Source organism: Carlito syrichta, unplaced genomic scaffold, assembly GCF_000164805.1.
Source record: "Carlito syrichta isolate Samal-C Ts95f unplaced genomic scaffold, Tarsius_syrichta-2.0.1 Scaffold314375, whole genome shotgun sequence".
NCBI lineage: Eukaryota > Metazoa > Chordata > Mammalia > Primates > Tarsiidae > Carlito > Carlito syrichta.
In genome coordinates, this window is record NW_007258471.1 from 69,332 (window position 1) to 83,825 (window position 14,494).

General features: G+C 44.4%; 1 protein-coding gene across 1 annotated transcript in view; it reads right to left on the minus strand.

Annotated features, from left to right (window-relative positions):
• Positions 1–377: 377 nt before the first annotated feature.
• SLC22A15 (solute carrier family 22 member 15) overlaps positions 378–14,494 on the minus strand; it is a 64,588-nt gene continuing 50,471 nt past the window's right edge. The window contains exons 9-12 of the mRNA XM_021719308.1: positions 5,812–5,932; positions 4,160–4,232; positions 1,407–1,595; positions 378–1,098 (exon numbers count right to left, since the gene is read on the minus strand). Coding sequence (XP_021574983.1) covers positions 1,009–1,098; positions 1,407–1,595; positions 4,160–4,232; positions 5,812–5,932 — 473 coding nt within the window. The 3' untranslated portion in view covers positions 378–1,008. The remainder of the gene's footprint in view (positions 1,099–1,406; positions 1,596–4,159; positions 4,233–5,811; positions 5,933–14,494) is intronic.

Genomic DNA, 14,494 nt, shown 5'->3' on the forward strand with positions numbered 1-14,494 from the left:
ATTGTAGAGACAAGGTCTCGCCATGTTGCTCAGGCTGGTCTCGAATCCCTGAGCTCAGGCAATCCTCTTGCCTCCACCTCCCAAAGTGCTAGGATTATAGGCATGAGCCACTGCGCCCGGCTTCACAACACTTTTTAAACTGTTATTTACTTAAAGTTTATCATTGACTGTGCATAATTTTGAAGTATTAAAATCCCAGATGGAAAATCTTTTGGAGAGGCATAGTAGTGGGAATGAAAGACATCACAAAATTTAAGTATCGAAGGGAGCTCACAGGAAGACACAGCCGCGTCTCTGACACTGAATCAATGGCTTTAGTACATCTGACTTTGATTCATGAATTGCCTCTGGGACTAAGGACATAAGTCAACCAACAGCCTGGGGACCAAGCTGCAAGCTGAAGACTCATATTTCATCAGCTGAGATAAAGCTGGTGGGGGGACGGGGAGGGGACGGAGAGGGGTGCTTCGGGTCACTCACATGACCACTGAGTGCTTTTCCTTGGACGTAAAGTTGAAACACTAACATCAACCTGCATCAGAAGATTCCTGTTGGGAGCCACTGATAGGGCACGAAGTGAACAGTGGTATGAAGATGAACTCTTAAGGACAGCTTATCCTATCCCACTAAAATGGTGAGAAATCTTACATATTTGCCTTTAGGTCATGAAAAAAAAAAAAAGCAACATGACAAAACCCCTGGAAACAAATGAGCCCACCACTCTGGAATGTGGATTTGAGCTATTTGACCAGAGGTCATGATTCTGAGCTGAACTTAAATTCTAGAGAAATGAACACATCTGCTCTCAATGAAGTGATCTTGTCTCTCCCAAAATCTCTTCTCCATCTTCTTTGGTGCCTTAAAAAAATCAGTCCACACTGAGTACCACCTATGTATGTTCAAGCCAAGCCTGTCTTCCTACAACTGTCTTAAGATTCATGGAAGAACCTATTTTAGCCAGAGGCAAAAACGCTGATCCCCTGGTTCTGAGGAGGAGTCTGGGGCTCTTCACTTGATCATCTGAGTCTCTTCATCTGCATCGTAGAATTCTTCTTCCTCCTCACTCTCGCTCCCTAGAGAGCTCTCCTTGTCCGCACACTGAAAAAGGAAAGAAGGGACAGTAAAATGATGTCATGACATTTCTAAAATTACATTACTATCTAGGTACTCAACTGACAAATGTATTTTTATGACATCTATTCCCCCAAGAAATAAACCCTAAAGTGTTCTAAGAAAGTGAACGAATCATCGATCATTTTTATTTCTCTGAAAATCAGGTGTTGTTAGATTCTACCTTTGTTTTCCAACAGTTTTACTCAGTTCTGTTTAAATTAACCTGAGCATCCTTTTTTCCAACAACTGTCATCTTCCAAGTAGCATAATGATTAAGAAAAATATCACCATACCTGTGGAGGATCCAAGGTCTGTAAAGATAACGCTTCCTCCCCCAGCCTGCGATATGAATACACCTGAAGGTCAGAAAATGTCTCTAGCAATGGACTGTTAAGGGTTTCTGGCAGCAGTAAACTCAGGAGGCCCGAGGTCAGGCCGGTGGCTCCGAAGACAATGAAGGGCAAAGACCCCTGCACATATTTCTGTGGGAGGAGGGAGTGGAATAAAAATAAACAGAGGAAGAGTGTCAGTTTCCTAGCACATGACGCCAGCCATCTCGTGACTGGGGAACTGGCATGTTTACCACCCAGTTCATGGCCTCCCACTGCACTGCAAACCACTTCTGTGTCCAAAGAGAATTACCCTGGGGAATTGTAGGATGATTCCTCAGGCTTGTAGAGATGGGAGTGAGTAAATAAGAGGACAGCGTGGATCTGTGGATCAGAAGTAGCTGACTGTCATGCCCAGAGTGGGCAGGCACTATGGGAGAAGAGGCCAGGCTGCCCCTGAGCTGGCAGGCACAGATGGCCAGAGTTGACAAGACAGCTGATGTTTGGCTTCCACTCCAGGTGGGCAGCTTGTAACACACTGACCTCCACTTACTCTTCACATAAGAGACACCCCAAAATATTGCTGATGATGAACTTTAAAGGTCTTAACGTTGGAATTGGCCAAATCATCCCACATACCTTAACGCCGTAACTGGGAGATCCAGAGACTAAAGGTATTAAAACTCTGGAGAAAAAAAAAAAAGCCCTCCCACATCCATTTGGTTTGTAAACCAATAAGCTCAACACGGTAAAGAGCTGGGAATACAAGCACTGGTTTCAGGGCTCTAAAAGATCTGCTTAGCAAAATGGAAATGTTTCAATGCAAAGAGGCTCAAAGATAGTACAGAAAACAGTTGCTTGCAGGATGCTGCTTTGGGGCCTTTCTGAGCTGATCTACATTCTAGAATTCCCGAACAGGAGGTAGTAAGCTTTATGGTCTTCTGGTTTGGGCTTCCAACTCTGTGGGTAGGTCCACTACTAATTAGGATATCCCCTCAGGCAATGTTTTCCTGATTTTTCAAAGTGAAGAGGCCAGGCACGGTGGCTCAAGCCTATACTTCCAGCACTTTGAGAGGCTGAGGTGAGAGGATTGCCTGAGACCAGGGGTTTGAGACCAGCCTGGGCAACTTGGTGAGACCTTGTCTCTACAATAAATTTTAAAAATTAGCCAGGTGTGGTAGGGTGCATCTGTAGTTCTAGCTACTTGGAAAGCTGAGGTGGAAGGACCACCTGAGTCTAGTAGGTGGAGGCTGCAGTGGTCATGAGTATGCCACTTCACTCTAGCCTGGGCAACAGAGTGAGACTACAACTCACAAAAAAAAATCAAAAAAGAAAAACACGAAAACAAAGTGAAGAGATGATGCAGAAGGAGGAGGAAAGTGGGTGGAGGGTGGGGAGGTGGAGGGAAATTGAGTGGGGGGTAAGGGCAAGAGAGAAAGGAGAATCTCTCATTTCTAGACTCTTACATGCAAACACATGTCCAGCACTGTGGGTGTGTGGTTGAAGCAAAGGGAACACACTTTCCCCTCTTCTAAACTTAGCAGGGATCAACAGAGACACAGTGCTGGGTATTACAATGTTCTAGGAGAGCCATCCAAAGTCAGATATTTTGAACAATCAACTGCTTCGTTTTGCAGAATGAAACATGGAGCTCACATTACTCCCTCATAAGAAGAGTCTCGGGACTTAAAATTAAGCATGAAACATGGAGACAGATACTCAGAAAAAGGAAATGTATTGCAACTCAGAAAACGAAAAGGCTACCTACCGGGTTATTTCAGAGACCTGCTCTAATTAGTAATGTACAGTTGTCTACAGAACTGGTCCATAAGCCCACACTAAATCCAGTCACCTTTCAAAAAGTCCTGGCTGGGAGAGTCACAAATCAAACCAAGGAGAGACTTGTGTAGGGGCCCCTGATCCTTTCACAGAACCTGGGCATTTTAAGACTGGAAGGATTTCAGGACTATTTAGTCTATTCACCTTTTTGTTGACTATGAAACTCAAAAAATGCCAAAAAGATTTGAACAGACACACTGCTAGGCATATCTCTCCTCTAATGTTCTTTTCCAAGTGGTGTGCCCTTGGGGGAAGGTATTTCACCTCATCTTTGATACAGAGGTGACAACAATGCCTACCTCTTATGGTTATTGTGAAGACTGCATGCAATAGTATACAGAAAGTGCTCAGCATAGGGTCCAGCACACAGCAGAAGCTTAATACATGTTTATCTACTGACTTATCAGTGGGGACAAGAATGGGGTCCACCAGCATTAGCAGACCCTTCAATGAATCCAGATGATCAAAGGATCAGACCCATTGGGGGTAAGGTAAGAGCACCATCTTCCTGACCGAGTACTACCTAAAACACACAAGGTTCACATTTGCGTCTGCTGATCTTAAATGACATCTGTTCATTACCTCTTTCTACTACTCAAAAGCATAAGCCTGAGCCCGCGGGTTCGAGAACCGCCTGGGCAGCGAGACCTCATCTCCACAATAAATCAAAAAACCAGCCGGGCGTGGTCGCGCGCGCCTGTAGTTCCGGCTCCTCGGAAGGCGGAGGCGGAAGGACCCCGGAGCCGGCGGGTCGAGGCTGCGGGGCCGGGAGCGGCCGCTGCGCTCCGGTCTGGGCGCCAGAGTGAGACTCCGACTCACAAAACAAAAAAGCATAAGCATATCCAAAGCAGAGAGTCCAAGAGCAGGTAGAAACCGACCAGTGAGGGGACGAAGGGAGCAACGATCCCACCGACTCGGGAGAACATGGAGCACGTTCCAAGCCCAACATTCCTGAAAAGACAGAAGAAAGGTAAGAAATAACAAGCTGTAAGTTCCAAGTGGACACTTTAAAGATCCTTGGGGGTTGATTGTGGGCCTCGAATCATATATCCCCAAGTGGATGCATTTATAGAGCGGTGCTGCCTCCTAGAACTTTCTGTGATGCTGGAAATGGCCTATAATTCTACGGTGCAACATGGAAGCCACCAGACACATGCAGCTACAGGGTGCTTGAGATGTAGCTAGTGAAGGCGAAGAACTGAATTTTTAAATTTATTTAATTTTAATTAATTTAGATTTGGATAGACACCCGAGGTTACCGACTACCATATTAGACAGTGCGTCTATAGAAGACGATACACTTTCTGAGCTGATCAACATTCTAGAAATGAGCATTTGAGTATTTCTTGTCCAATGTTCTTATGGCTTTTGTGTCTTAGGCCTCATCAGTTAACAGAATCATAAAGGGCCAGCATTTTATGATCTGAAAAGTCTGCCCACTTATTTAAACTCAACTAATTAACAATTAAGGGGTCAGGCATATAAATAGGAAAGTGACTGAGCATATATTGTCAGAAAACCAAGAACATCACCTTCATAGTGAGAGCAGGCATGAAGGGGGTGGGTGGGAGAGAGAATGGTAGTTAGTGGCTTGGGGTAGGAAGACCCCACTGTTATCCCAGCCAGAATGTTCTTAACACCCACATTCACTCTCAAAACGATCCCAGTTTGGATGAAATTGTCATCCTAGTTTTATAACCAGTAGCCAGAAAGCAGGTTATAGGACCAGTAAGGAAACGACCAGCCAGTCGCAGACGATCTGATCTCTTACAGAGAAGAGGAATTTTAAACGAACAGGCAGAAAGAATCATGAGGCTTCTTGCATGGACAAGAGAAGGAGAAGGCTCCATCTGGAATGATCCTCAAAAAGACTTCGAGAGGGCTGAAGGAAAACCAGCTCAGGCCACAGAGGCAGTTCTGCAAACTTAAGCTGCACCCCATCCTCTGAATTTGGGCTTTTTGGTTTCAGACTTATTTTATGAGGGAAAATTGAGGCTGAGAATTTATTCTTTTTAGTATAAGCACGTCCTACTGATTAAAAACCACCTTGAACAACTAACACTTACATCTAATATTCACTTATTCCTATAGGAAATTACCTTTTAAAAATGCCCATATTTTGTGCTAAAATAAAGGCTCTGTGAGAACAGGGACCTTGTCCCGTTGTCTGTTATGTGTCTGACACAGGATGGGTAACTAAATAACGACAATACACCAAAATAGTAATAGCATTTGAGCACTGTTTGGATGACAGGTTATATCTAGTGTGTAGTACTTCTCTTATGATCTACACGAGGGAATTCAGCCCACCATTAAGCTACATTTTCCTCAGCCAAGCAGGCACAGAGTAGTAGCCAAGGACACATTCTAAGCCTACAACTGCTTGCTGAAGTGCTGCTGGACCACACTGACCCCAGAAGCAGATAAAATGAGAGCCATACCTCTGCTGGTTCAAATTCAAGCACAGATGACAACTCAATGACAACATGAGGACCACGAGAAGGGGAACGAGGCTGTGGGCGACACATACCTGATGACCGTCGGGTAAAGCTCAGAGGTGTAGATATAAACAATGTTAAAGGCAGCGCTGATGGTCAGCTTTCCCAGCAAGGACAAGGAATGGCTGTTCACCACGGCAAACACACCTGTGTCTGGGGAGGACAAAGGGAAAGTTCGTGAGGTCCGCAGCTCAAACAATTCCTTTAAATGACACTTTTCATTCGGAACGAGCAGGAGGCATTCATGTTGATCTCAAACAAACCTCAGCAAAGAGGTTGTACGAGGGGAGACTACCCCCCAAAAAAACCAATGATCTTTTGGAGACGGGCCCCTTAAAGTACAGGCTTCCTTTGCTACGTAAGTGTTCTAGAAAACCATCAGCGTCAGTGTACCAGCTAGCGTTGTTGTGAGAGGGTGCATTTGGCTTCAGTTGATGTTTTTTTCGAGATTCTTTCAGTACATTTGCCTATTTCATAATGGATGGTTTTTACGAGTGCATCTGCCCACACCACGCTGCGTGTTCGGCAGCTTTTGACCAAGAGTGGCATGACCCCCACGTCCCACCCTCCCTGTTCACCCAACCTCATCTCAATGTGCTTTTTTTGTTTCCCCGGATGAAAAAAGTCCTTAAAGGGAAATGTTTTGCCCATGTGGAAGAGGTGAAACAGAAAATAGCAGAAGCGCCGGGCTCGGCAGCTCAGCCTGTCGTCCCACGCCTCTGGGAGGCCGAGGCGAGCGGATAGCCTGAGCCCGCGGGTTCGAGACCCGCCTGGGCAGCGAGACCTCATCTCTACAATAAATAAAAAATCAGCCAGGCGTGGGAGCACAGGCCTGTAATTCCGGCTCCTCGGAAGGCTGAAGCGGGAGGATCGCCGGGGCCCGTCGGGTCGAGGTGGCGGTGGCCGGGAGCGGCCGCTGCACTCCAGTCTGGGCGACCGAGTGAGACTCCAACTCGAAAAAAAAGAAAAAGAAAATAGCAGAAGCACTAAAAGGCATCACAATTGATGAGTTCAAAAACCATTTTAAGAAGTGGAAAAAGCATCTCAACAGGTGTAATGTATCAGAGAATACTTTGAAGGTGACTGAGGTTTAAACATGTGAGAATAAACACACAATTTTATTTCTTTATTTTTTGAGTCAGAGTCTCACTCTGTCACCCAGGCTGGAGTGCAGTGGCATGCTCGTGGCCACTAGAGCTTCGACCTGCTGGGCTCAGGACTCCTGAATGACAAAGCACCCTGAGCACTTCTGTACTGAAGTAAAGTAAGTGTTATGGAAATTGTAAGTTTAGTTTGCCAAGGATGTTGCTTGACTCTCTTTTCTTCCAAACCTTACTCAAGTAATCAATGACATAAAACAGTGGTTGCATCACAAGCCCTGATATAGGGCAGAGGCAAGATTCAGAGACACTCTTGGTTTTGGTTTTGGTTTTTTTTTGAGTTGGAGTCTCACTCTTGTTGCCCAGGCTGGAGTGCAGTGGCATGCTCATGGCTGCCGCAGCCTCAACCTGCTGGACGTAGGCAATCCTTCTGCCTTAGCCTTTCAAGTAGCTGGAACTATAGACGCACACCACCATGCCCGGCTAATTTTTTAATTTTATTGTAGAGACGAGGTCTCAACAAGTTGCCTAGGCTGGTCTTGAACCCCCGGACTCAGGCAATCCTCTTGCCTCGGCCTCCCAAAGTGCTGGGATTACAGGTTGAGCCACCCCGCCCGGCCCAGAGACACTCTTATCTGCAGTCTGCATTCCGTTTGTCCCATTCAGAAGGGAAGGAACAACTCCATTAAATTTCTACCAGAAGATAAAAGACAATGCTCTCTCTCTCTCTGTTTTTTTTTTATTTTTTTAATTTTTTGAGTTGGAGTCTCACTCTGTTGCCCAGGCTGGAGTGTAGAGGTACACTCACAGCTACCACAGCCTCAGCCTGCTGGGCTCAGGCAATCCTTCCACCTCAGCCTTCCAAGCAGCTGAAACCACAGGTGTGTACCACCACACCCAGCTAAGTTTTTGATTTATTGCAGAGACGAGGTATCACCAAGTTGTCCAGGCTGGTCTTGAACCCCTGGGCTCAGGCAATCCTCATGCTTCTACCTCCCAAAATGCTGGGATTACAGGCATGAGCCCCCATGCCCGGCTTCACATATTTTTATAAATAAATTCTGAGTCCTCTTGTATAACCGAATACACACTTGGAAGGTTTAGTCATCGCACACAAATACACATGCAACTATTTTCTTAATGTTTCGGCTCCATCCATGAAAACTCACACCCTGGTCTCATGAAGTGTGAGGAATTCACTCACTCCTGAATAAAAGATCGCCCCTGAGCACTTCTGTACTGGAACAAAGTAAGCGTCATGGAAGTTATAAGTTTCGTTTGCCAAGGGTGTTGCTTGACTCTCCTTTCTTCCAAACCTTACTCAAATAATCAATGACATAAAACAGTGGTTGCATCACAAGTCCTGATACCTACAAGAGACAGAGGCAAGCTTCAGAGACACTCTTGTCTGCAGTCTGCATTCCTTGGTGTCCCACTCAGAAGGGAAGGAACACTCCCAGAAGATAAAAGACAATGCTCTTTAAAGAATAAGAGTCAAATTATGGAACTATTTTTTTTTTAAAGCAGGATTTATTGAGAGGACAGAAAAGCTCCCATAACAGGAGGGGACCCGAAGGGGTTACCCCGAAAATGCTTTTAATCCTTCCTCTTCGCCAACTTCCCACTTGAATGATACTTGAGTTTCTTAATGCAATGCTTTTACATAAAACGCAAAAACAAATTTGGCGACAGCTCATTTCCTTATCAAAAGCGCTAAAGATGGTCCTGTGGCTCTTTACTGACATGATGCTCTCTGGGATTCTACAATGTATTCTTTCTCAGACGTGTTCAACCTCTCCCCTTCGAGAACCCATCTGCCTCTTCCTTCAAGATAACGATTTACTCCCACTGAGGATAAAACAAATTCCCATTGATTGCATCGTTCCCATTGATTGCCCCCGTTTCCACCCCTGCACTATCTAACATCCCAGTGAGTGTCCCATTTCTTTCTTCAAAGGCACCTGCCCTGTAACTCACTACAGCCTGGCTTCCGATACCGTCCTCTCCTGAAATTCCTACCCTTGAAGGTCAACAGTGATGTCTTCATCACCAAATGTAATCAATCGCCTCCCATTGTCCTTGACATTTCCTCCAAAGAAAACACTCCGGTCCCCTTCCTTAGGACTACCTGGCTCCTGTAGTGTAACCACTCTCCCCTTAACGAGCTCAAACGAAATCTCTTTTTCTTCCTTTGGCACCGACTCCTCCTACTTCCCAACCACTCAACCGGCATGCTTCACAGATACCCTCGCGGTTGCTTCCTTTTCCATCTTGTCTGTCCAGAAATATTTCGAGTCACCTCAGGCTCAGGTTGGAATCTTGTTTGTATCTGCGTTTGTTACGGCATGCCCACATTACTGAACACACCAGTGCGCTCACTAAATATTTGGTCAACCAATAAGTGGGAGGGCTATAATAGGGATTAATTTAGTGAAAAGAATTTGTATGCATGCTCTCTCAACTTCTAAGGAGGGAGACAGATAATATTTCTTGTTCTAAAACATAATTTTCACCATCCCTGCTGACTATGAAATAAACCTTCGTCTTCTTTAAAGATAGTGTCCTGAACAGAGTAGCCCAGAACTCGACTTTTTTTGAGTTGGAGTCGCACTCTGTCGCCCAGGCTGGAGTGCAGTGGCACGCTCACGGCCACCACAGCCTCGACTTGCTGGGCTCAGGTGATCCTTCCTCCTCAGCCTTCCAAGTAACTGGAACTACAGGCCTGCACCTCCATGCCTGGCTAATTTTTTTATTTACTGTAGAGACGAGGTCTTGCCATGTTGCCCAGGCTGGTCTTGAACCCCTGGGCTCAGTCAGTTCTCTCGCCTCTGCTTCCCAAAGTGCTGGGAGGACAGGCGTGAGCCACCGTGCCTGGCCAAACTCAACTTTCTAAGGCTGCTTTCTCCTCTGCTGTCAGACTATTTGGAAGATGTTAGCTCTTTTAAGTACCGGACACATATTTTTAAGCCATGAGGTGCTCTTGGAAAAAGAATCATGCTTTTCAGCATTTAGCCTGAGATATGTTTCTGGACTTTTGAGGTCTAACAGCTTCTTCACTTAAACCAATAATGAGGGCAAGTTAAATTCATCTATTATTTTCCAGAAGGCTGAGTGAGTCAAGAAAAGGTATTGGGTGGCATTGAAGCAAACAGAAACATGCACATTTGCTTGACTGCAAATGGTCTCTGAAACTGTTTTCCACCCAGACAGAATAGTATCTTTCAGAACTGTGCATTCCACAACATCTTAAACAGCAGGCTAAAGGATCGCCACCCTGAATTTGAATTGCAGTGGCGTATCACAGAGAGTTTATCAGTGAAACACCCACAAGACACAAAAATGGATGAAGCCTTCTGCGTGCAGCTCAGGTGATACCTCCAGCACATTTGGGAGACTGGCTCCAGCCGCATGCCCAAAGAGTGTTTGCATCAGTCCAAATCCCCATCTGACGCCTGAGATTTCTATCCTCTGTGCCTGCCAAAGTTGTCACTTGACTCAGGGGAAATTAACTTTTTCCTCACGATAGCCCATGTTCATTTCAGACAGTTCTGTTTATTAGAAGATCATGTATCCCCCTTTTGGCTCCTCCCTGTAGATTTATGGGCTGTTGGTCAGGAAGGCTTTGTGGCCGTTAAGCTGGTGCTCTGGATTCCTGGTTGTGATTCTTTATCTGAAAATCAGATATTATTGGCTAATATCAATGCATCCTCAAGGTGCTGTGGTTCAAGATACCTGGAAGCTGAGGTGGAAGACAACTTGAGTCCAGCAGGTGGATGTTGGCGTGACAGTGAGTGTGCCACTGCATTCCATCCAGTCTGGGGAGTGAGACTCCAACTCAAAAAGAAAAAAAAAGGCATTCTCTAAGCATTTGTATTCCGAGTGCCGAATTCAATGAGGCTATATACTTATTCCAGTGATTCAACCAGAAGGACATCATTCCACAACTTATTTTCTGCAAGTTTTCTCAGAGTCCATTTGGGGTCACCAGAACAAAACGTCTCAGTATGTCATACTCACATCTCACCAATACAAAGTAGCACATTAGTCATCCACTCCACTGACCATGTGGTTAGAAGCAAATTGTTCACTTTGGTTGTTCATACGTTAAAAATCTTTAAGAGAGTCACAGGTCCTCTACCACGATGCACAGACTCACAATTCATTTTGCTTTCCTTTATTTTTTCTTTTTAAGAAAAATCACTTATACACATGCTTTCATCCTCCCTAGAATGCCAATGAATGAAACAATAAGTTTGCAGGTGTCTGTGTCTGGCTTCCTTCACTTGGTGTGATGCTTTTGGGATTTATCCATGTTGTCTGCGTAGCGGCATGTCACAGTTCATTTCTCTTGGCGCTGGTCGTATTCCACTATATTGATATGCCGCAATTTGTTCATTAGCTGAGGGCTGCTTGTGCGCCTTCCCACCTGGGGCTATTGTTGAGAAGGCTGCTATGTGCATTCGCATGAAAGTTTTCGTGTGGCTCTATGCTCCCACTTCTTTGGGGTAAAGCTGGGTCATACAGTAAGTACACAACTCATTTTAAAATAAGCTGCTACATATTTTTCACAGTGTCTGCACCATTTTGTATTTTTACCAGCAGCATAATGTGAGCCACGATTCATCCGTGTGCCAAAACTTGGCATGGTCAGTCTCTGAAATGTTTGCCATTCCAGTTGGTGTGTAGTGGTATCTCACTGATTCTTTTTATCTTTTAATTTTTTTGAGCTGGGACTTTGCTCTGTTGTCCAGGCTGCAGTGCAGTGTTACGCTCGTGACCACCACAGCTTCTACCTGCTGGGCTCGGGGGATCCCTCTGCCCCAGTCTTCCAAGTAGCTGGAACTACAGGCATGCGCCACCATGCTCAGCTGATTTTTTGATTTATTGTAGAGATGAGGTCTCGCCAAGTTGCCCAGGCTGGCCTCGAACCCGTAGGTCCAGGCAATCCTCTCACCTCGGCCTCCCAAAGTGCTGAGATTATAGGCTTGAGCCACTGCACTGGGCCTCACTGACTCTAATTACCATTTCCCTGATGGCTAATGGTGTTGAATATCTTTGTCCATGCTTATTTGCCATAAATAAATAAATAAATAAATAAATAAATAAATATATATGCGTGTGTGTGTGTGTGTGTGTGTGTGTGTGTGTGTGTATTTATATTTGAGTTGGAGTCTCACGCTGTCACCCAGGCTGGAGTGTAGTGGCATGCTCCTAGCCACTACTGCCTCAGCCTTCCAAGCAGCTGGAACTGCAGGCACGTGCCACCATGCCTGGCTAATTCTTCTGGATTTATTGTAGAGATGAGGTCTCGCCAAGTTGCCCAGGCTGATCTTGAATCCCTGGGCTCAGGCAATCCTCTTGCCTCTGCCTCCCAAAGTGCTGGGATTACAGGCGTTGAGCCACCACGCCCAGTCCAGTTTTATATATTTTTGGAGAAGCATCTGTTTAATCTTTTGTCCATTTTTTTCTTATTATTAATTGTAAGAGTCCTTTCTATATTCTTTTATCAGATATTTCAAGATCTTCCAAATCTTTTATCAGATACATGCTTTACAGATATCTTCTCCCAGTCTGTGCTTTTCTTTTCTTTTTTTTTTAAGTAGTAACTTTTATAAAATAAAACATTTCTAATTTTAATGAAGTCTGGGTTATGATATTTTTGTGTGTGTCCTACTTAAGAAGTCTAACCCAAAGCCGCTAAGGTTTTTTCTTATGTACTCTTCTAGAAGGTGTATAGTTTTAGCATTTACGTCCATTTCAAATTTATTACTACATATGATGTGACACACAGGTTGAAGTTGAATTTTTTGCATACGGATATCCAATTATTCCAGCACCATTCACTGAAAAGAGTATCTTTTCCTCATTAGATTAACAGGTTATCGTTGTCAAAAATCAATTGACCATAAATACTTTTCTGTATATGTATTATGACTGAGTAAAACATTTTAAAAAGGTGAATACAATCTTGGCACTCCTCAAAAAATCAGTTGACCATATATGAGGCTCTATTTCATACTCAACTCTGTTCCATTATCTATAAAACCATTCCTATGCCAATATCTTATTGTCTTGATTAATGTAATTTTATAGCAAGTCTTAAAATCAGGTAGGTTAAGTCCTCCAACTTTGTTTTTCTTTTTTTTTTTTTTGAGTTGGAGTTTTACTCTGTCGCCCAGACTGGAGTGCAGGGCTCTGGCGATCCTTCCACCTCAGCCTTCCGAGTAGCTGGAATTATAGGCCCACGCTACCACGCCTGGCTGATTTTTGATTTATTGTAGAGATGAGGTCTCACCAAGTTGCCCAGGCGGGTCTCGAACCTGCGGACTCAGGCAATTCACTCACCTCAGCCTCCCAAAGGTGTGGGATTACAGGCTGAGCCACCGAGCCAAGCTTCAACTTTGTTTTTCTTGATAAAATTTATGTTGGATATTCTAGATCCTTGGCATTTCCACAAAATATTTAGCATTCACTTATCAACTTCTATCAACAAAGGAAGACTGCTGAAAATTTAATCGAAGTTATGCTGAATGAAGACAGACCAATTTGGAGAGAACTGATGTCTTAAAGGATATCTTCTCATCCATGAGCATGGTAATCTCATGTATTTATTTATCCGATTACTATTATTCATTTATTTAGTCTTCTTCAATCTTTCTCATCAGTGTTTTCAAGCTTTTGACAGGTCTTATACATAGTTCATAAAATGTAGCCCTAAATCGTTCCTATTTTTTAATTTGATTACAAATGGCATTGTTTTATTTCAACTTTCATTGTTTGCTGTATATAGGAATAAAATTGTGTATATAACTAATGCATATAAATAGAAAATTGTGTATCATATGTGATATGGGTTGGGTATTTGTCCCCTCTAAATCTCATGCTGAAATGTGATCCCCAAAGCTGGAGGTGCGGCCGACTGAGAGGTGTCTGAGTCATAGGGGAGGATCCTTGAGTTCTGGCTCTATTTGGTTACAGGGAAGCTGGTTGTTTAAAATAACCCGGCACCTCCCTTCTCTCTCTTGCTTCCTTCTTGCCATGTGACACGCCTCTACGATCTGCACATTCTGCCATGATTATAAGCTGCCTGAGGCCCTCACAAGAAGGAGATACTGGCACTATGCTGCTTTTTTTTTTTTTTGAGTTGGAGTCTCACTCTGTCGCCCAGACTGGAGTGCAGTGGCTGCTCCCGGCCACCACAGCCTCGACCTGCTGGGCTCCGGCGATCCTTCCGCCTCAGCCTTCCAAGTAGCTGGAACTACAGGCGCGCACTACCACACCCAGCTAATTTTTTATTTATTGTAGAGATGAGGTCTCGCCAAATTGCCCAGGCGGGTCTCGAACCCCTGGGCTCAGGCAATCCACTCACCTCAGCCTCCCAAAGGCGCGGGATTACAGGCTGAGCCATCGAGCCTGGCTTACTATGCTGCTTTTTTACTGTCAGTAGAACTGTGAGCCAAAATAAACCTCTTTCTTTATAAATTACGCAGCCTCTGGTATTTCTTTAAGGCAATGCAAAATGAAGTAATACATGACTCTGTTTAGCTTATCTATTAATTCACATAGGTTTTTTTTATATATATATTCCTTAGGATTTTCTATGAAGATGATCATG